General features: G+C 40.0%; 1 protein-coding gene across 9 annotated transcripts in view; it reads right to left on the bottom strand.

The window, feature by feature from the left end:
- LOC144313633 (ankyrin repeat domain-containing protein 26-like) overlaps window positions 1-22,413 on the bottom strand; it is a 212,726-nt gene that overhangs the window by 188,134 nt on the left and 2,179 nt on the right. For all 9 annotated transcript variants that reach the window (XM_077896684.1, XM_077896685.1, XM_077896681.1 and 6 more), the window contains 4 exons: window positions 19,625-19,752; window positions 18,376-18,529; window positions 10,719-11,189; window positions 4,302-4,420 (listed from right to left, as the gene is read on the bottom strand). In XM_077896684.1, the coding sequence (XP_077752810.1) occupies window positions 4,302-4,420; window positions 10,719-11,189; window positions 18,376-18,382 (597 nt within the window). In that variant the 5' untranslated portion in view covers window positions 18,383-18,529; window positions 19,625-19,752. The remainder of the gene's footprint in view (window positions 1-4,301; window positions 4,421-10,718; window positions 11,190-18,375; window positions 18,530-19,624; window positions 19,753-22,413) is intronic.

Genomic DNA, 22,413 nt, shown 5'->3' with positions numbered 1-22,413 from the left:
AGAAACATCACCCTGATGGTGAGGGCAGGCTGAGCATCCAACTCCCTTTCTCAAAACAAAAATCACTTTCCTTCCCTCACCCATGGGTTCATTGCCATTGTCTTGACCTGGAAATCTCCAGGCCCATCCCATCTCTGTAGCAACTAAATTTTACTTCTGAAAAAAAAAAACCAGTCTGATATCATCATTCTGCTGCTTTAACCCTTTCAATATACTGGCTCCTACCATGGTCAAATAAAGTCAAAGCCAATTAAGAAGAGGTCTCTACCTGGGCCCCTGGGTGGCTCAGTTGGTTACACCCCGACTCCTGGTTTGGGCTCAGGTCCTGATCTCAGGGTCGGGACCCCGGATCCTTCACAGGGCTCCACACTCTGTGGGGAGTCTGCTAAAATTTCTCTCTCCATCTCCCTCTGCACATTCTAGCACTTGTGCGCATTCTCGCATACGTGCACATGTGGCTCGCTTTCTCTCTCTTGCTTGTTGACATACTTGAAAGTGAACAGAATGGGTCAAAAGACACACGTGAAGTTTGCGTGTGATAGAGGCTGGGAGTGGGGGGCAGCTAGTAAGAAACATAGAATGGACTAGAGGGGCACAGTAAACATTAAAAGCACATTTTACAGCAATTACAGGAAGATCCTTGTAATAGTACACATGCTACTGTGCCACTTAAATGCTAGCAACATCAATTTGTTTACTCATTGCTTTTCTAAAACCAGGATATCAGTGACTATGCTTCCTCGCCACTTACTAGTCACATTTACTTTGAAAAACCACCAAGCTTAAAACTCAAGAGCTAGTGTAACTAAGACTTTGAAAAAAAATTAGTGTCCTTTTCTTAGTAGAAATAACAACCACCTATCACTACTTTTTGGTCTTTCACGTGCTATAATTTAATACTAAATGCCTGCTTGTATTTGCCTAACCTATGTAACTATCAAAGAAAGAAGATCTTCACTATTGTATTTGAAACTCACAAACCACCTTGTTAACATTATAACATTATAATTTCCATTTTATAGGAAGGAAACAGTGGCCACATTACAACTAAATAGAGACACACATGCATGCATTGTTTTGGGCATGTCTGTTTAATGGTTAAGGGGTGCTGATGAACACAACGATACACAAAGGTACCGTGGCAATTCCATAAAAACTAAATCAAGCACTCTAGTCTTTACATGTATTGTTAGGAAAATGCCACATCTCAACTTTTTCATTTCTTGAGAGTTGCTACTGCTTGAGGCAGGCAAATTTCAGCCAATTTGATGGGAAAAAATGGACTAAGATTTCTTCTAGCCTGTGAAGCAAAAGCACATTGGAAGTGGCTGATTTTCAAATACTATACATCAGTAACATCCTTCTCTCGTGACAGACAACCATAGCAAATTCACCTGAGTTTGGTTTTGGTGCAGATAGAGCTAAGGCACCACAGGTATCAATTTCCTACAGACTCAGGTAAGACTCACATCTTTTTTTTCAGCTTGAGTTAAATGAAAAAAAAATGCAATTCATATCTCCAGAAGCAAAACTAAGCTTCTTAATCTAATTTTACTATTTTAAGATTTCTGATCACTCCCAGCATTGCTGTGTGGCAAGACCTCATTTCTGGTGGCTGACCATTTCCATGGCATGATGCTTTACCAAGAACCAGCTCCAGAAACTCTTTTTCTTCGTTTTGAACTTTCATGTATTTATACACAAAATACCATTTCAATGGCGTTGTGGGGAAAAAAAAAAAAGCAACTTCTTCAAATTTCAGTTGACCTTGTCAAAGGTAATTTTCGTTTACTTACTTATTTATTTATTTACTTATTTATTTATTTTTATTTATTTATTATTTTTTACTGGAGTTCAATTTGCCACCATATACCATGACACCCAATGCTCATCCTATCAGGTGCCCCCCTCAGTGCCCATCACCCAGTCACCCCCACCGCCCACCCACCTCCCCTTCCACCACCCCTTCTTCGTTTCCCAGAGTTAGTAGTCTCTCATGGTCTGTGAGATATTTCTGATATTTCCCACTTGTTTTATTTCCTTTCCCCTTTATTCCGTTTCACTATTTTTTATATTCCCCAAATGAATGAGATCATATAACATTTGTCCTTCTCCGACGGACTTATTTCACGCAGTGTAATACCCTCCAGTTCCATCCACATGGAAGCAAATGGTGGGTACTTGTTTCTAATGGCTGAGTAATATTCCACTGTATACATAGATCCCATTTTCTTTATCCATTCATCTTTTGATGGACACAAAGGCTTCTTCCACAGTTTGGCTATTGTGGACATTGCTGCTATAAATTATCAGAGAGCAGGTGTCCCGGCATTTCACTGCACCTGTATCTTTGGGGTAAATCCCCAGCAGTGCAATTGCTGGGTCGTATGTAGGGCAGATCTGTTTTTAACTCTTTAAGGAACCTCCACAGTTTTCCAGAGTGGCTGCACCAATTGACATTCCCACCAACAGTGCAAGAAGGTTTCCCTTTCTCCACATCCTCTCCAGCATTTGTTGTTTCCTGAACAGGCCAATAGCCAGGGAGTAAATTGAAGCAGTCATCAAAAACCTCCCAAGACACAAAAGTCCAGGGCCAGATGGCTTACCAGGGGAATTCTATCAAACGTTTAAAGAAGAAACCAGGGAAGCCCCGGTGGCGCAGTGGTTTAGCACCGCCTACAGCCTACAGCCTGATCCTGGAGACCTGAGATTGAGTCCCACGTCAGGCTCCTGAATGGAACCTGCTTCTCCCTCCTTCTGTGTCTCTGCCTCTGTCTATATATGTCTATCATAAATAAATAAATCTTTAAAAAAATAAAGAAGAAACCATACATATTCTACTAAAGATATTCGGAAAGACAGAAGGAGATGGAGTACTTCCAAACTCATTCTACGAGGCCAGCATCACCTTAATTCCAAAACCACACAAAGACCCCACCAAAAAGGAGAATTATAGACCAATATCCTTGATGATCACGGATGCAAAAACTCTCAACAAGATATTAGCCACTAGGATTCAACAATACATTAAGAAGATGCTTCACCATGACCAAGTGGGATTTATCCCCGGGATGCAAGGCTGCTTCAACACTCGTAAAGCAATCAATGTGATTGATAATATCAGCAAGAGAAAAAAACAACAACCACATGATCCTCTCAATAGATGCAGAGAAAGCATTTGACAAAATACAGCATCCATTCCTGATCAAAACTCTTCAGGGTGTAGGGATAGAGGGAACATTCTTCAGCATCTTAAAAGCCACCTATGAAAAGCCCACAGCAAATATCATTCTCAATGGGGAAACACTGTGAGCCTTTCCCCTAAATCAAGAACAAGACAGGGATGTCCACTCTCACCACTGCTATTCAACATAGTACTAGAAGTCCTAGCCTCAGCAATAAGACAACAAAAAGAAATAAAAAGCATTCAAATTGGCAAAGAAGTCAAACTCTCCCTCTTCACTGATGACATGATACTGTACATAGAAAACCCAAAAGACTCCACTCCAAGATTGCTAGCACTCATACAGCAATTTGGCAGTGTGGCAGGATACAAAATCAATGCCCAGAAGTCAGTGGCACTTCTATACACTAACAATGAGACTGAAGAAAGAGAAATTAAGGAGTCAGTCCCATTTACAATTGCACCCAAAAGCCTAAGATACCTAGGAATAAACGAACCAACCTAAAAACTAGGGAACACTTCTGAAAGAAATTGAGGAAGACATAAAGAGATGGAAAAATACTCCATGGTCATGGATTGGAAGAATTAATATAGTGAAAATGTCAATGTTACCCAGGGCAATTTACACATTTAATGCAATCCCTATCAAAATACCATGGACTTTCTTCAGAGAGTTGGAACAAATTATCTTAAGATTGGTGTGGAAAGGTAATTATTTTAAATTAATGTGGCTATGAACTGCTGCCATCCCTAACCTCAGAAAATATATTCCTTCTAATTTTTGTTGTGACCATTCATTACTCAAGCTAAATTCCAGCTCATGAATGTTGTCCATAAGGAGCCTATACCTTCCTGCTATTATTTCATATTCTTCTTCTAAACAAGGGCAGGCATACGTTGGCTTCATTAGTGCACACAGCCAGATCACCACCATTAAGGGAAATCATCTAGGTATTTTTGGTAAAATCTTTAACAACTTCCATGCTCATCACGGAACAAGGCTGATTTGTTCTGCCTTGCAGAAGGCAACAATTTGATCTCTGGTTTATGAGACAGCACTCAAAATGTTTTTCCATGTTTTCCCACCAAGAGAATCTGACATCAGCATGGTTTTTACCTTTACCAGTGAATGCAGGCTTTTCTCACCAAACATATCCCAGAGGAAGGTCAGGTCTTCCTGGCTGTCCACACGTGGCCCCAGCTGGACTGGCAGAACAGCCAACAGCTCATACAGACCTAGAAAGTGAAAAATAAAACACAAAGCGTAATCATAGAGTGATCTCATTAATTTCACTTAAGGTGTGTGTGAAGGATGGCTGGAACATGTCGTTTTTACTGGATCAGTATTCTGGACCATCAAGCAGAACGCTTCTCCGCGGAAGCCAAGGAACCTTTTTGACTTTTACAGCCCAATCAAATATGCAGCATCAACAGGCTAGCCTAACCTTTCGTTTGTCAACATTCTCCAGGCATCCAAGTGGACACAACCCGAGGCAGAAAACGTGTACAAGCTTTCAGAGGAAGAAGAAAACTAAATTGTCACTACTATTGTCTCAGTGTTAGCCAAAGATCAAAAGGAGTCATGAATAGGAATAACTTCCTTAGAAGAGCAGAAAATTGATAGAGTGGCCCATTAAAAAGGTTTTGTGGTTTCCAAAGAGTTCCTAATGATATATAGCTTCAAAACCATTTGGGTTATCTACATCCAAATTCAAGTTCCAAAAAGCTAAGGCCTACTAAACCATACTTGGTGTTGCTTTCTTGTAGCTGCTCATTTTTCAAAAGCAACAACCACAAGCTACACAGAACTGAGTTTACCTTTAACTCCAATCTGAGCATATGCCGTAACCTCTGAAAGAGTTAAGGAAAAGGATGCAGGTTCCTCGGGGCCCTCCTCACTAGAAGCTTCTTGGGGCTAGACAGTAGTGCCCTGTTCCACCAGTAGCCTGTTGCAGAAACCCTCCCACCTCCTTTGGGGGCCGACAGTCCTGTCCAAGAACTGTTACGACAGTGCCTGCCCGGGGCCTCTTCAGGGAGGTGACCTAGAAGTATCAACTCTCAGCACACGTTTCACTTTCCAGTGGGATTATACAAGGTAAAAAAGGAGAAACTTCCTTTTATTTCTGTCTGCTGTCTACAAGAGCACCGAAACCTCCTGGGATCTATGACACAGGAGCATGTTGTAATTCCTGCTCTGAAGAAGTGCTGCTGTTCATCACAGGGACAGCTTTACAAGATATGTAACTAAAAGAATCGTAAATTATGGCCTGCTGATTAGTCTATTATCTTCCTAAAGTATTATCATATTCTGATAATCAGTGATCATTCACCAAATGTATTCATTTTCCCTTGGAAAGTTGGATCTGTAACTTGAGACATTAAACTCAAACATTCCTGGGATTGCATGTGGCCATAAAGATCTATTCTACTTTAGGGGGAAGAAAATGTCTCCCTATTACATTCTAAGTATTCTTGATGATTTACACTTATTCCCTTAAAAACCTGGCATCATGCCTAACCTAGCACTTATTGATGATTTCATAAAAATATTTGTAAGGTGTCCCAAATAGTCTGTTTCATATGTAACTCAGTGAGCTTCAGCTATTGTTGTTATTATTAGTTATTCATCATGACTATTATTTTTTAAAGATTAATTTATTTTACAGAGAGGCAGGGGACAGGGGCAGAGAGAGACAGAATCTTAAGCAGACTCCACGCTCAGCATGGAGCTTGACACGAAGCTCCAAATCATGACCCTGATCATGGCTGGAGCTGAGACCAAGAGTCAGACACTCAACCCACTGCACCAACCAGGAGTGTCCATCGCTACTGCTATTGAAAAATCAAAACTCTGAGTCAAACAGACCTAGAGTCAAACCAGGTCTATACTTCATTTACCTCCCATAACTTACCTCAGCCTTCTTTCCATCATATGTTCAAAAGAAACGGTAATCTACACATGTAGTAAACTGGACAGGAAAAAATACACAAACGTATGCACATACACAAGGTATGTAAAATCTGAAAAAGCCTAAGGGACTACGTTAGTGGCGATGTACCCACATGGTTACCATAACTATGCGAGATGAGGAAGCAGGGTCAAGTGTACACGGGATCTGTATTATGTATTTCAACACATGAATCCACAGTTATCTCAAAGTACAGTTAAAGCAAGACAAGTGGTGGTTAATATGACTGTTATAAGAATGCAAAAGAACAAGGCACATAGTCCCGTGGTTGGCACAAAAGAGGCATTTGATGGATTTTTTAAAGATTTTATTTATTCATGAGACAGAGAGACAGACAGAGGCAGAGACATAGGCAGAAAGAGAAACAGGCTCCATGCAGCGAGCCCAAAGTGCTACTCGATCCCGGGACTCCAGGATCACACCCTGGGCTGAAGGCTGATGCTTAAGCACTGAGCCACCCAGGCGTCCCTGATAAAAAGGTTTTAAAAATTGGGCAGCCTGAGTGGCTCAGCAGTTTAGCACTGCCTTTGGGCCAAGGCTTGATCCGACAGGATCAAGTCCCACTGTGGGCTCCCTGCCTGCTTCTCCCTCTGCCTGTGTCTCTGACTTTCTCTCTGTCTCTTTGTCTCTCTCTCTCTGTGTCTCTTATGAATAAATAAAATCTTAAAAAAAAGAGTTAAAAAAAATAAAGTGACTTCTTAAGACTTCCTCAAGTGGCAACTGCCCCTTACTAGAATTCTGTCTATACCTTTACTCAACTTCACTTCAAAAAGTTTGGTTCTCTAATGAAGAACCAAGAGGAGCAGATAAATAAGCATCCGCATAAAACACATAAAGTGAAAGATCCCTATAATTTCTAATCTGTGGATAAAACCTGAAAGGAGTCTGGGGGACTAACCAAATAGCAAATCACTTCGAGATTGATGACATATGCCTTATTATCTAAATTAAAATAGGAAACACAGGGACACCTGGGTGATTGAGAAGCTGAGTGTCTAACTTTGGCTCAGGGCGTGATTCTGGCCCAGGATCCAGCCCCACATTGGGCTTTTTATGGGAAGCCTGCTTCTCCCTCTGCCTGTGTCTCTGTGTCTCTCACAAATCAATAAGTAAAATCTTTTACAAATAAAATAAAATAGAAAACACATATAAGAAAATCAACTTCTGAAGATGATTTTTTAAAAATTATATGGCCCCGATATTTAAGCTGAACTACATTCCTTTTTAAATCATAAACAAGGAAAACATTTAGAAAGCAACAGATAAGCTCAAGGAGATCACAAAAACCAACCTTCACAGGAGACCTATTTCTCCTCTGGCTCAGTGTCCTTTACAGTTTATCCAGGTGTGCTTTCAATTCATCTGAGTTTGAAAGTGAACGGCAAGGAACAGCAAGGTAATTCATTCCAAGATTGAAAATAAAATGATAGCTACAGGAAATTACTCCATCAATGCTAACTGCTTCTGTCACTTATTCTTTGGTTATGAAGGTAATGTGGAAAGGTCTAATATCCATAAATCATTATGATGCTTTATACTTCATTTTGAAAACAATCCTGTCTTTTTATGTATTTCATCAGGCCTCGTTCCGACACTAGCGTATCTGTCAGTTTTTAGCACTGTCAGCAACAGACCTAGCTGATTTGTCTTTATTTCTCCAAAGCATTCCTCCTGCCTGTGCCTTTCTCAGAACACTAGTAGCTGACAGTTTCTCTCTGCCCAGAGAGTTCTAGCCTCAGACTTCTGCTACTGTAGCCACCCAGGTAGAACAGAGGACATCCCCACGCACAATTTTTTGAGCAGGAGAGTGAATGCAAATCAGCACAGTATCCGCATAAGGTCCTCGGTGACAGGACTTTTGGAAACATTTGCAGCGGCTTCTGGTTTTCACTCCCAGGATCTCACACTTGTGTCTGCGCCAGGAAGAGCTCTGCTCAGGACCGGGCCCAAGGGAGCCGGGTGGCAGGGAGCTCCGAAAGGCACACTTACATCATCAGCCAAGACTGCTGTGCTGTGGAGGATGGGCACAGGGTTCTACTTCTCATAGTAGTAGAGCTTTTCATGAATCTAGAAGAAAAACAAGAGTATACAAGTTCACCTGCTAGCAAACAGTGAGATAGTTGAAGGGTTTTCAGCACTGCGAATAGAAACAGATCCACTAAACCTCAAAAAAAAATTAAACGTTTCTATAAATCTGTAGATAATAAATAAGTGGGCTTATTTCTATGGTCCAGTCTGATTCTTCTTTAAGATTCTCATGTCAATGTTCTATGTTTAAATCAAAGTTTTTCTAATTGCGACATCATTGACATGTACCACTGTAATACTTTTTATATGTACAACATAATGATTTGCTGTATATATATATTGCAAAATGGTTACCACAGTAAATTTAGTTACTATCACCGTACATTGTTACATGAGATGTCAAATGGGGGTAAAAATCATTATCAAATAGAGCCCACATAAAAGCTAAACCTTTTTCCCTTGAATAATTATGATAGTTTTCTAAAATATGTAACTTCTAAAACATATTGCTTCAGTACTTTAAGTATCAGTTGTAGTTCATATCTCTACTAAAAACATACATGATGATTAATAAGGCGGCAGCCACTTGGGTTGGTACGTGATAACCATTAGAAGCAAGGGAACTGGCGTGGTGTGTGCCCTCCTGAGCATGCTGTTCCTTTCGCTTCGTCTTTTTTTTCCCCCAGATTGTCAACCTTTCTCCCAAATTCAAACTTCTAAGAAACAGAGGGAATGCTCCTAGATGAAGACATTTCTCAGAACTACTGAGCTTAGATAACTTTCTGTCCTGTAAAACAAGTAAAATTATACTATCAGGGAATAATTGGGTCCTTTCTTTCCCAACATTACCCAAGAAACAACAAAGGTGAGAATGTATTTTTAGTGCACTAGAAGACACATGGAGTTCCTTAAAAAATCTGCTTTAACAAATGCAAAACTGTTGGCTTTTACGTTTTATCTACTTCAGCTCTTACACAGGTGCCTTTAAAATGTTATACTTGAAAACTTACTTGAGCCTCTTCTTACTTACAGTTGAAGAAATTACCCCCCGCACTATATATATAAAACAGTTGCACCGCAGAATTTCCAGTTTTTAATAGGTATCAAGTAATACACTCAGAGGTATCAGGCCATCTACTCTTTAAATAATAACTGGCGATGGTTCCACACATAGAAACAAATGAGTTGGGACTTAAAACTCAGGCCACCTGGCTCAGTGTCAGAGCTTGTCGTCACTCCACATGCCTACCTCTCAGATTAACATCTTGTCTGCCTTTTCCACGGACCTCAATCATGGCTGGACGAACAGGATAGAGAGAGGCTCGCAGATATGTGACAAATAATACTGGCTGTTTCTAATGACTACGGGATTAGGAATGGCTTCTCTTCACCCCTCCCTGTCTTTTTTCTTTCCGACAATTCTTAATTTTTTCAGATGAATTTGTATTGATTCTGTACCATAATTACAACTTAAACATTATATGCCCCAAATAAAGACATTCTTCTCCACTTCATTTCCTTCTTCTGAGGGTCTTTTATAAACAAGGAGCCCCTCTTTCCACATCATCATCTTTCCATCTTCACCCAAGTGAGTTGAGTGCGTACCCCTACCCTGCCAACCCTGGGACGTTGTATTGTATCAGGAGTTTTTAAATGCTCTCCCAGAATTTCCAAATGCTGGTAACCCTATGATGATATGTGTTTTACTCCAGGACATAATTTTAAATATGAAGTTGGTATGAAAGTAAAAATTACTTCAAGTAATTAATGTTCAATCTCACAAAATATTTTCTACCATATGTACCAATAGTGTTTTCCGGGTGTGACCAGGTAATATGGGAATTCTATTTACAGAATTTATTTATAAATTTCCAAATACTAGCCATCTCATCGTGGCTTTCCCAAAAGGGGCCTCACTTGGCTAGATATTTTGGTCACTTAATGTGCCGTGGAATCCATTGATGATATCTTACTGAGACTTTCCTCATTAGTTCTCACAACTGAAGTTGGCTTTTTTTCTCCTGGTCTTGTCTTTATGGGGTCATAATATCAGTGTTACACTGCTTTCGCTTTTTTTTTTACACTGTGGAAAGTTTCAATCTTTTTCTATGCTCTCAAATCTCAATGCCACTAAAGTAATCTTTTCTTTAAGTGTTTGATGGCATTCCCATGGGAAACCAGGAAGATCAGATACATTATGGAGGGCAGCTTCATCCCCCAACTTTATTTCTTGTGGGTGGTGTATGGAAATTTCTCCATTTAGGTTTTCTATCTCTTCCTTTGTCAGTTACAGTAAACACCGTTTTCCTACAAAATTACTCATTTTTTACTGGCCTTAAAAAATTAAATGAATCTGACTCAGTTGGGGGATGGGGCAGATGGCAGAGGATTAGGGGTCCTCAAGCACCTGGCCCCACCAACTTACCTAGACCAGAGACCCCTTCTGGATCTCCTTCAGAGGTGGCTCGTGGCCCCTGCAGCCCCCAACCATCCCCATGCATCTCCTCGTGTTCGCAGGCTGCTCTGCCAGCACTCACCATTCGGGTCCTTCTCACAGTAGCACTGGTACTTGCACTCCACCACGTTCTCCAGAAAGGCCTTCACCTGCTCCTTGTCCTCGAAGTCCACCAGGCCTGGCACGGACCCTGCTGGCCTGGCAGAGCTCAGCCTGCCTCTCTGCATGCCTGTGGCATGGTCACGTGAGTAAGTGGAAGGCCATGGCCTGGGGCGGAGCCTCTGGCTGGAGCCTGGGCGAGGCTGGGCAGGGCTGGGCAGGGCGTGCCCCCAAGGTCTCTGTGCTGGTCTCCCATTCAGGAAGGGAGTGCACAGTCCATCTACCTTTGAAGACCCTTGGCTGTTGCCACACCTCTTGCTTCTCTGGCTCCTTCCCTCTAACTGGTGACAGCCTCTCTGCAGCACTTCTGTGCCAGCTTTATGCCTCCCAGCATTACAGGATCCGTGGTCTCTCATGTGGCCCATGGGCAGTTTCCACTGGCAACTTAGCACTACTGAAAGAAAAAAAATCAATTAACATTTTTATGCACCTGGATTTGAAGTTGCAACAGGATTATTATTTTTGCATAATTGTTTTCATAAGGCTGTGCCAGTGCTGCACAGGCTAAGCTTGTCAGAGCTTTGCTATTAACCTTCGCAGCATTGCTTATCACCATTGTGTTTGGAAAATTTCTACTATACAACTATAATTATCTCAAGTCATATATTCAATTAACTAAGATAGGTAAAAGACTTCAAATTAGTTCATAAAAGCCTAGTCATTGAATATAGCAATACAGAGGTGTCTGGGTGGCTGACTTGATTAAGCATCCAACTCTTGATCTTGGCTCAGGTCATGGTCTTTGGGTCATGAGATTGAGCCCCATGTTGGGCTCTGGACTCAGTGTGGAATCTGCTTGAGATTCTCTCTCCTCCTTCTACCCCTCTCCTCTCTCTCTCTCTCTCTAACAAATGTTGGGAAAATAAAGAAAATACTAATATAAACATAGAGGTTCCTATCTTCTGAATATTTAGGATCTAATTCCCAAACAATCCAAGGTTACAGGAATATAGACATTATGATATTCACCAATAAACTGACAATGTTCATACCAGCCCTCATTTAAACATTTCTTCCCACCTAATACATGCCCTCTATGCTGTCATTAGTTTTTACCTTGGATGCCATTAACATGACTGCAAAAATACAGGACTTCACAGGGCTGATGAAAATGATGACGAAGTGATGCTGGTGGTAAACAAGCCTCTGAAAGAGGTCTGCTAGTCAGCAACTGAGAAAAATGTAACATATCTGACAAAACTCCCCACTTTGAAAGGGAACAATCTGAATACCGAACTTTAAAAATGAACAAAAACCAAATACTACTGGAGAAACTAAAGTCTTCAAATATTTTTGTTAAACTGCCCTTTTAACTGGAAAAGTCAAAGTGCTATTATAAAATGTTGGCAGCAATATTATGCCAACAAAGGAAAATTCAGCAGGATACAATGCATCCATGCTAAGAATTAGCAGTTACAACTGTAACCTACAATATTCTTAATTACATTTCAAATGTGGTCACATTTTATATTTCCTGTTCCTACATAAAGTTCTGTTCACTTCCCCCACCATTTTCTTGCTCTTTTCGTACCTGTTTAATGCAGATTAATTGTAACTGGCCTTTTCCTACTATGTATTATTACTAGATAAATGGACCACAGAATAACAACATCAACAGAGAAAGCTAACAGGGTTCCGACCTTCACTGAGAGTGAATCTAGCTATGCCAGAAGTGGAACTGAAAATGCATTTATTTCACAAAAACAACCAAAAAAAATAATAAGCCACCCAAACAGTGTCAGAATACAAAGTACAATAATAAGAATTAGGTTTTCTTTATCCTGAGAGCTAATTTCCCCCACCTCCAGGGCTTTGTCATTTAAGAAATTCCGTTATAAAGTGTCATGAAGCCACCAAATTTCTCCAATAATTTTTAAATTAAGGACATCGACCTTTTGCCAATAAACTGTTTCCAGAGAAAGCACAAACTAACGCTTTCTAGGATAAAAACTGATAGCCACTAAAAATAGAGATGAAAACAAAATAGACTATACAGGACAACTGGATTCCTACATGCACAAGAATGTAGATTCTTAGATCCCTATCTCACACCATACACAAAAAATTAGCTCAAATTTTAAATCAAGGGGTAAATCCTCATAACCTTGGGTTTGCAAAGAGATTCTTAGATATGCTACCAAGAGCATAAGCAGCACAAGATAAAATGGACACTGATCTTTATAGAAATTAGAACTTTTGTACAAAGGATACTATCAGACAAGTGAAATGATAGCCTACACAAGGGGAAAAAATATTTGCAAGGCGAAAATATGATAAGGGTTTAATATCTAAAATATATAAAAAATGCCAAACTCAACAACAAAAAGGCAATCAGATCGCCAAAGACTACCTGAAAACATGCTCAACATCATTAGTCATTAGGGAAATGCAAATCAAAACCACAATGAACTACCACTTCATGCCCACGAGAATGGCTATAATCAAAAATTACTCAGTGTAACAGGTAGTGATGAGGATATGGAGAAATTGGAACCCTCATATAATGCTGGTAGGAATGTAAAATGGTGCAGACTCCACGGAAAACACTTTGATGGTTCCTTCTCACAAGCCTAAACAGAATTACTATATAAGCAGGCATTTCAGCTGCTAAGTGTCTACCCAAAAGAACCGCAATCGGGACTCAAAACAGATAGTTGTACAGCAATGTCCATTGCAGCACCATTCACAATAGCCAAAAGGTGGACACATGCAAGTGTCCATCAACAGACAAATGGACAAACAACATGCAGTGTATACACATAGTGCAATGTTATTCAACCATGAAAGAGAAGGAGATTCTGATACATGCTACAACATGGACAAACCTTGAAAGCATTGCATGGAGTGGTATAGTTACAAAAGGGCAAGTACTGTATAGTTCCACTTATGTGAACTATGTAAAACAGTTAAAATATAGAGACAAAGCGTAGAATGGTGGTTGCCGGGAGCTGGGGGTGGGCAACAAGGGAAGGTAGCGCTTAACAGCCACAGAGTTTCTGTGTAGAGTGATGAGAAGGTTTTGGAAATAGAGAGTGGGGACGTTTGCACGACATTCTGAATATACCTAATGCCATTACATTGTACGTTAACATGGTAAAAATGGCAAATTTTATACATGTATCTTACCTTAAAGAAAAACTGAAAAATAAAAGCCAACTACATGTACATTATGAAACATTGTACTCCTTACAGCTAAAAGAGAAATCACACCACTGCCATTAAGATTATACAATGAGTCTCAAAATGAAAGACAAAAACTACATAATGAATGAAAATTATTGGCAGAATTCCTGTATGAGAGGACTGTTGCACATACAAAGTTCTGTACAATGCCATGAGACACAACATATTCAGCAACTTGTTTACATGGCATTTCTGTAAAGACTAAGATAATAATCACAATAAGATGATATATTAAACCTTTTTAAATGAAGTTTATTTTTATCTATTTTTAATTCTTTTTCCCTTATTTTTTGTATATTTGTTATTGGGCTTCGATTGGCCAACATATACTACAACACCCGATGCTCATCCCGTCAAGTGCCCCCCTCAGTGCCAGTCACCCTGTCACCCCAACCCCGGCCGACCTCCCCTTCCACCACCCCTTGTTCGTTTCCCAGAGTTAGGTGTCTCTTATGTGCTGTCACCCTCACTGATATTTCCCACTCATTTTCTTTCCTGTCCCCTTGAATCCCTTTCACTAGTTTTTATATTCCCCGAATGAATGAGACCATATGATGTTTGTCCCTCTCCGACTGACTTACTTCACTCAGAATAATATATTAAATCTAACAGACGACAGGGTAACAAATAGAGAATTTGCTTCTGTATCTCCCTCTAGATCTGGTCTAGTCTGATTCACCTGCTTCTTTTGTGTATAAATTTCTGTCACCAATTAACAGTATTTATTGAATACATACAGTACAGTACAGTCACTGCAGGAAAGTCTACTGCTATTACCCACTGTAATAAATAAAGCCATTCATTTGAAAAACTCAACAAAAGGAGAAATGACGGTTGGGCTTTTTGTAATAGCAAGAGTACGCAATGTAGCAGAGTCACTGGCTAACATGTAGTAAGTATGCTAGCAGATATTTACCTTACAAGAAAACTATTAATAGAACAGAAGTGAAAGCCCACCTCTAAGAGCTACTGTGAGAAATGCCACTAAGTGATTTTCCTGTTTAAAAATGAAAAATCCAGGGCAGCCCGGGTGGCTCTGCAGTTTAGCGCCAGCTTCGGTCCAGGGCCTGATCCTGGGGACCGGGGATCGAGTCCGACATCTGGCTCCCTGCTTGGAGTCTGCTTCACCCTCTGCCTGTGTCTCTGCCTCTCTCTCGCTCTGTGTGTCTCTCATGAATAAATAAAATCTTAAAAATTAAATAAAAATGAAATAAAAATGAAAACCCATTATTACATGAAGACGACTTTTTGCTTCATTCATAAATACTTGAGGAGCAGTAACAAGGACAAGAACAAGTGTCCTGGTTTAATTTAAGAATGAAGCTCTATGTACTGATCTCCCCCCAACAAAAGTTGTATCCAAATGCCAAATCACACGCTGCTTTCTGTTCACACAGAACAGCTTGCGGTCAGCCACATACCTAATGAGCTTGATTTGCTATGGAAGAGAACTGTAAAAATAAAAACATGATCCATTCAAAACTCCAGAGTATACCTCATTTTGGAAGCCATTTGAAGAAAAAAGAGCAAGTTGAAGATGCTGATTTTCCATGATGAAATACACTCAATATCAAAAGGGAAAAATAATTCATGTTTTAAATGAAATATGAAAACAAAACATTTGTAGGACATTGGCAAGGCCAATAAAGTCCATTCTAGTTACTTCAAAGGGCTTCTGCAAGTGGCAATATTGCAGTGATATAGTCAAAACCTTTCTTCTTTCAAATCTACTGCTTTAAGAATGGAACTTCATGCTTTTGATGTTGGAAATAAAGGTTAACCAGGTTTCTTAAGATGAGCCTATGGTATAAACAATTTGAATGTTGGCCAAACATTTTTTTTCTTTTTTTTTTAATAAATTTATTTTTTATTGGTGCTCAATTTGCCACCATACAGAATAACACTCAGTGCTCATCCCATCAAGTAAGTGCCCCCATCAGTGCCCGCCACCCAGTTACCCCCACCTGCCACCCACCTCCCCTTCAACTACCCCTAGTTCGTTTCCCAGAGTTAGGAGTCTGTCATGTTCTGTCTCCCTTTCTGATATTTCCCACTCATTTTTTCTTTCCCCTTTAATCCCTTTCATTATTTTTTATATTCCCCAAATGAATGAGACCATAAAATGTTTGTCCTTCTCCGATGGACTTATTTCACACAGCATAATACCCTCCAGGTCCATCCACGTCGAAACAAATGATGGGTATTGGTCATTTCTAATGGCTGAGTAATATTCCATTGTATACATAAACCACATCTTCTTTACCCATTCATCTTTCGATGGACACCGAGGCTCCTTCCACAGTTTAGCTATTGTGGACACCGCTGCTAGAAACATCGAGGTGCAAGTGTCCTGGCATTTCATTGCATTTGTATCTTTGGGATAAATCCCTAGCAGTGCAATTGCTGGGTCCTAGGGAAGGTCTATTTTTAACTCTTTGAGGAACCTCCACACAGTTTTCCAGGGTGGCTGCACCATTGCACATTCCTACCAACAGTGCAAGAGGGTTCCCTTTTCTCCGCATCCTCTCCAACTTTTGTGGTTTCCTGCCTTGTTAATCTTCCCCATTCTCACTGGTGTGAGGTGGTATCTCATTGTGGTTTTGATTTGTATTTCTCTGATGGCCAGTGATGCGGAGCATTTTCTCATGTGCTTCTTGGCCATGTCTGTGTCTTCCTCTGTGAGATTTCTGTTCATGTCTTTTGCCCGTATCTTGATTGGATTGTTTGTTTCTTTGCTGTTGAGTTTAAGAAGTTCTTTACAGATCTTGGATACTAGGCCTTTAACTGAGAAGTCATTTGCCAATATCTTCTGCCATTCTGTAGTTGTCTTTTAGTTTTGTTGACTGTATCTTTTGCTGTGCAAAAGCTTCTTACCTTGATGAAGTCCCCATAGTTCATTTTTGCTTTTGTTTCTCTTGCCTTCATGGATGTATCTTGCAAGAAGTTACTGTGGCCAAGTTCGAAAAGGGAGTTGCCTATGTTTTCCTCTAGGATTTTGATGGATTCTTCTTTCACATTTAGATCTTTCATCATTTTATCTTTGTATATAGTGCAAGAGAGTGGTCTAGTTTCATTCTTCTGCATGTGGATGTCCAATTTTCCAGCACCATTTACTGAAGAGACTGTCTTTTTTCCAGTGGATAGTCTTTCCTCCTTTGTCAAATATTAGTTGACCATAAAGTTGAGGGTCCACTTCTGGATTCTCATTTCTGTTCCATTGATCTATGTGTCTGTTTTTGTGCCAGTACCACACTGTCTTGATGACCACGGCTTTGTAGTACAACCTGAAATCTGGCATTGTGATGCCCATGGCTATGGTTTTCTTTTTTAAGATTCCCCTGGCTATTTGGGGTTTTTTCAGATTCCACACAAATCTTTTTTTTTTTTTAATTTTTTTTATTTATTATTTATGATAGTCACACAGAGAGAGAGAGAGAGAGAGGCGGAGACACAGGCAGAGGGAGGAGCAGGCTCCATGCCTCGGGAGCCCGATGTGGGATTCGATCCTGGGTCTCCAGGATCGCGCCCTGGGCCAAAGATAGGCGCCAAACCGCTGCGCCACCCAGGGATCCCGCACACAAATCTTATAATAATTTGTTCCAACTCTCTGAAGAAGTCCATGGCATTTTGATAGGGATTGTATTAAACGTGTAAATTGGGATCCCTGGGTGGCGCAGCGGTTTAGCACCTGCCTTTGGCCCAGGGCGTGATCCTGGAGACCCGGGATCGGGCTCCCGGTGCATGGAGCCTGCTTCTCCCTCTGCCTGTGTCTTTGCCTCTCTCTCTCTCTCTCTGTGACTATCATAAGTAAATAAAAATTAAAAAATAAATAAAAATAAACGTGTAAATTGCCTTGGGTGATCACTGACATTTTCACAATATTAATTCTTCCAATCCTTGAGCATGGAGTATTTTTCCATCACTTTGTGTCTTCCTCACTTTCTTTCAGAAGTGTTCTGTAGTTTTTAGGGTATACATCCTTTACCTATTTGGTTAGGTTTATTCCTAGGCATCTTATGCTTTTGGGTGCAATTGTAAAAGGGATTGACTCCGTAATTTCTCTTTCTTCAGTCTCATTGTTAGTGTACAGAAATGCCACTGAATTCTGGGCATTGATTTTGTATCCTGCCACACTTGGGCCGAACATTTTTAAAAGAAGTAAACAGAACTTATTTAAAAGAAAAAAAGTTATGTATGTATTGAAGTCTTTAAAAGAGCCAGAGGAAAAAAACATGCTTTGAAAGATTACTTCAAATCAGAGATCCTGACAGCTGACCTCTAACTAGAAATTTTAGGAATAATCATTTCATCATCTTTCACTATACTGAAATATAAATAGATAGATGATAGATAGATAGATAGATAGATAGATACACAGATAGATAACAAGAGCCTACCTAGCATTCTTTGCTTACTAAAAATGCCATTCAAGAAGACGCAGGTGGCCTGGGTCGAGGTCCTGGGATCAAGTCCCTTGTTGGGCTCCCTGCTTGGAGCCTGCTTCTCCCTCTGCCTGTGTGTCTGCCTCTCTCACGACTAAATAAATAAAATCTAAAAAAAAAAAAAAAAAGAACACAGGCAAACAGGGAGATCATTCAAGATAGTCACATAAAAACTTCTGAAATCCTTTCCCTCAACAGACACAATATATCTACAGCTACATATAAAACAATTATCTCTGAGCAGGACAGCTACTCCACAACGAAGAATTAAACAGACAGGGAGGAGAGACAGATGTAGTTGTATTTTTGCCGAAAACCTCACCTCCCCCCATGCAACGACCTATGGAGGAGGGGTTGCACAAATACAGAACCCCTCCCTGAGGGAGGGAATCTGTACTACTCATCAGGCACCATGACCCATGGGAGATGCACCAGACAGACAGCCCCCAAAGCACCTGGCTTTGGAAACCAGTGGAGCTTCCGTCCAGGAGACTCCTAGGGCTGTACTGAGTGCAGGCTCTGCTTTTACAGGGCTCACAATCAGACTCATTTGCCTCAGGACCCAGTACAAAAGCACCAGTTTGAAAGGAGCCTAGACCAGATGTGAAGGGGTTCCATTTGCTAATCTTAAAGCATCTACCAGAAGGGCAAAAGCCCACTCAGATTCCCTCCAAAGACAAAAGATACCGGAGGGTGCCATATTTACGCTTTCTCTACCTTGCTACTGCCAATGCTGGCAGGAGCTATTTTTGCATTCCCATAACCTTCTAGTACCTCCTTCCCCCTCCATACTGCTGCCACGGCCCTGCCAGAAGCAGGAGGCCAGTGCCCTGACCTCTAGTTACACTCCCACTGCCAGAGGCCTCCAAGCCAGCAGGTACATGCAACCCACACAGGGGATGCCTACTGAATATGAGACTCTGGGGCCAGGGTGGATTGTGTTTGTGAGCCCCACAGGTCTAGAATAATTGGGGAAACAGTATGAGAGACAACCAAACACTGAAGCAAGGCTACTATAAACAAAAATGTTCACCCACACACAGCCACACCTTCAGGACTAGAAGAGATAGCTGTTTCACCTAACACAAAGACATACATACATACAAAGTCAGGCAACATGAGGAAACAGATAAACATGTTCCCAATGAAAGACCAGGATTAAACCCCAGAAAAACTCAACAAAGTGGGTATAGACCAAATGTACCTCAAAATGTAAGGCCACGTATGACCAGTGCACAGCTAGCATCATGCTCAACAGGGAAAAGCTTCCTGCTTAACATCAGGAACAAGGCGAGGATGCTAACACAGTATTGGAAGTCTTGGCCACAGCAGCTAGGAAGGAAAAAGAAAGAAATTGGAACCAAATTGTAAAGGAAGAAGTAAAACCATCACCGTTTGTAGATGATACAATTTTATACACAGAAAACCCTAACGACTCTGTGGAAAAAAAAGACTGTTAGAACATTAGTTCTAACCTTATTTCTAAATAAATTCAGTAAAGTTGCAGGTACAAAACTGATATACACAATTCTGTCACACTTGTGTACACCAACAACAAACTATCAGGAAGAGAGACTAAGAAAACAAATCCCATTTAAAATTGCATGAAAAAATACCCAAGAATAAATTTAACCAAGGAGGTGAATGATCTATACTCTGAAAACTATAGGACACTGAGGAGAGACAATGACACTAATAAGTGGAAAGATATTCCATGCTCATGAAGAATATTGCAAAAATGTCCATACTGACCAGAGCAATCTACAGAGTCAAGGCAATCTCTATTGAAATTCTAGTGGCATTTTTCACAGAAATACAACAATCGTAAGATTTGTATAGAACCACAAAAGATCCCAAGCAGCCAAAGCAAATCTTGAGAAAGGACAAGTCTGAGACATTACACTCCTTGAATTCAAGCTGTAGTATCTAACAACTAAAGTAATCAAAATGTATGGTATTGGCATAAAAACACACACACAGATTCGTGGGACAGAAAAGAGAGCCCCGAAATAAACCCAGCCATATAAGGCCAATTACTTTACAAGAAAAGAGGCAAGAATATACAACGGAGAAAGACAATCTCTTCAATAAATGGTGCTGGGAAACCTAGACACCTACATATAAAAGACTGAAACTGGGCCATCATCTCACACCATACAAAGAAATTAACTCAAAATGGATTAAAGACTGGAATGAAAATCCTGAAATCATTAAACTCCTAGAAGAAAACATGGGTCGTAAGCTCTCTGACATCACTCTTGGAGATTTTTTTTTTCCTTTTTGGATCTTATGATTCCAAAGGCAGTGGCATCAAAAAACAAAAATAAATTAATGAGATAACATAAAACTAAAAAGCTTCTGCACAGCAAAGGAAATCATCAACAACAAAAAAGGCAATCTACCGAATAGAAGGAAGAAGAACTGCCAATTCTATCCAATAAGGGGTTAACAGCCAAAATATATACAGAAATTCATATAGCTCAATATCAACAAGAAACAAACAATTCAATATTAAAAAATGGACAGAGGATCTGAATAGACGTTTTCCCAAAGACGACATACTGATCACCAACAGGCACACGGGAAGATGCTCAACATCACAAATCATCAGAGTAATGCAAATCAAAATCACAGTGAGATATCGCTTCACACCTCTGAGAAAGGCCAATATCAGAAAGACAAGAAAAAATAAGTACTGATGAGGCTGTGGGCAAAGGGGGACCCTAGTGCACCGTTGGTGAGGTTGTAAATTGGTGCGGCCACCACAGAAAATAATCTGGAGAACAGTCAAAAACTTAAAAATACAACTCCCACATGATCCTGCAATTCCACTTTTGGGTATTTATCTGAAGATTCAAAAGGATACATGTACCTCTATGTTCACTGCAGCATTATTTACAATAGCCAAGATATGGAAATAACCAAAGTGTCCTTCCTTTAAGGGATGAATGGGAAAAGATTTACACACACACACACACACACACACACACGAATACTATTCAGCAAAAAAAAAAAAAAAAAAAAAAAAAAAAAGGAATACTATTCAGCCATAAAATAAATTAGCCATTTGCAACTGGCATGAATCTGAAGGGTATTATGCTAAGTGAAAAAAGTCAGACAGAGAAAGACAGATATGGTATGATTTAACTTATACCTGAAACTAAACAACAAATAAAGTCAGAAATACAGAGAATACATGGGTGGTTGCCAAAAGGGAAGGGGGTGAGGCTGTGTGGGTAAAAACGGATAAAGGGGATCAAGAGTCCCATCATCCTCTTACAAAATGAATTTACGCACAGCATGGTGACTATAGTCAATAATAACATATTGCAAATTTGAAAGTTGTTTTCAGAAAATACGTCTGAAAAGTTCTTAGCACAAGAAAACAAATGGCGTGACTGTGCATGCAGAGAGATGTTAACTAGACTTACTATGGTGTTCATTGTGCAAGATATACAAATGCCAAATTTTATGTTGCACGCCTGAAACTAGTGTGTCATATATCGATTATAATTTAATAAAACGAAAAAAAAAATGGAAGGAAATAAAAACATGTACTGATTCACTGAAAGACATAGTTTGATAGCCACAAACCCTCAATACAGGAGATTCTAGAGCTTTTTTACATTAAACAGGTGAAAAATCAGCCTGGATGACAAGGCTGAGCTGTAAGATTGGGACTAGAACAAACAAAATGGTGGTTATACTAAATGAATAATGACGTTGATGTAAAGCAAAATAAGGATGTCTTCAAGGTTGTGAGGGGTTTTTGTTTTTCTGTTTGTTTTCTAGAGAGAATTAAAATACAGGACACAATAGCACTGAAGTTGGCAGGAAAGTATATGCGGCAAAAGTGCGCTAAGATTTCTGGATCTTTTCCAGATGACAATAGACAGATTAAGATAGGATTTTATAATAAAGGATTCATGTCATAATTTCTAAGGTAGCCACTCAAATAACAGAAAGAGAATGTTTTAACTTCTCAACTGTATG

Source organism: Canis aureus, chromosome 5 (genome assembly GCF_053574225.1).
Source record: "Canis aureus isolate CA01 chromosome 5, VMU_Caureus_v.1.0, whole genome shotgun sequence".
Taxonomy (NCBI): Eukaryota; Metazoa; Chordata; class Mammalia; order Carnivora; family Canidae; genus Canis; species Canis aureus.
This window is presented reverse-complemented; position numbering and strand designations above follow the sequence as displayed.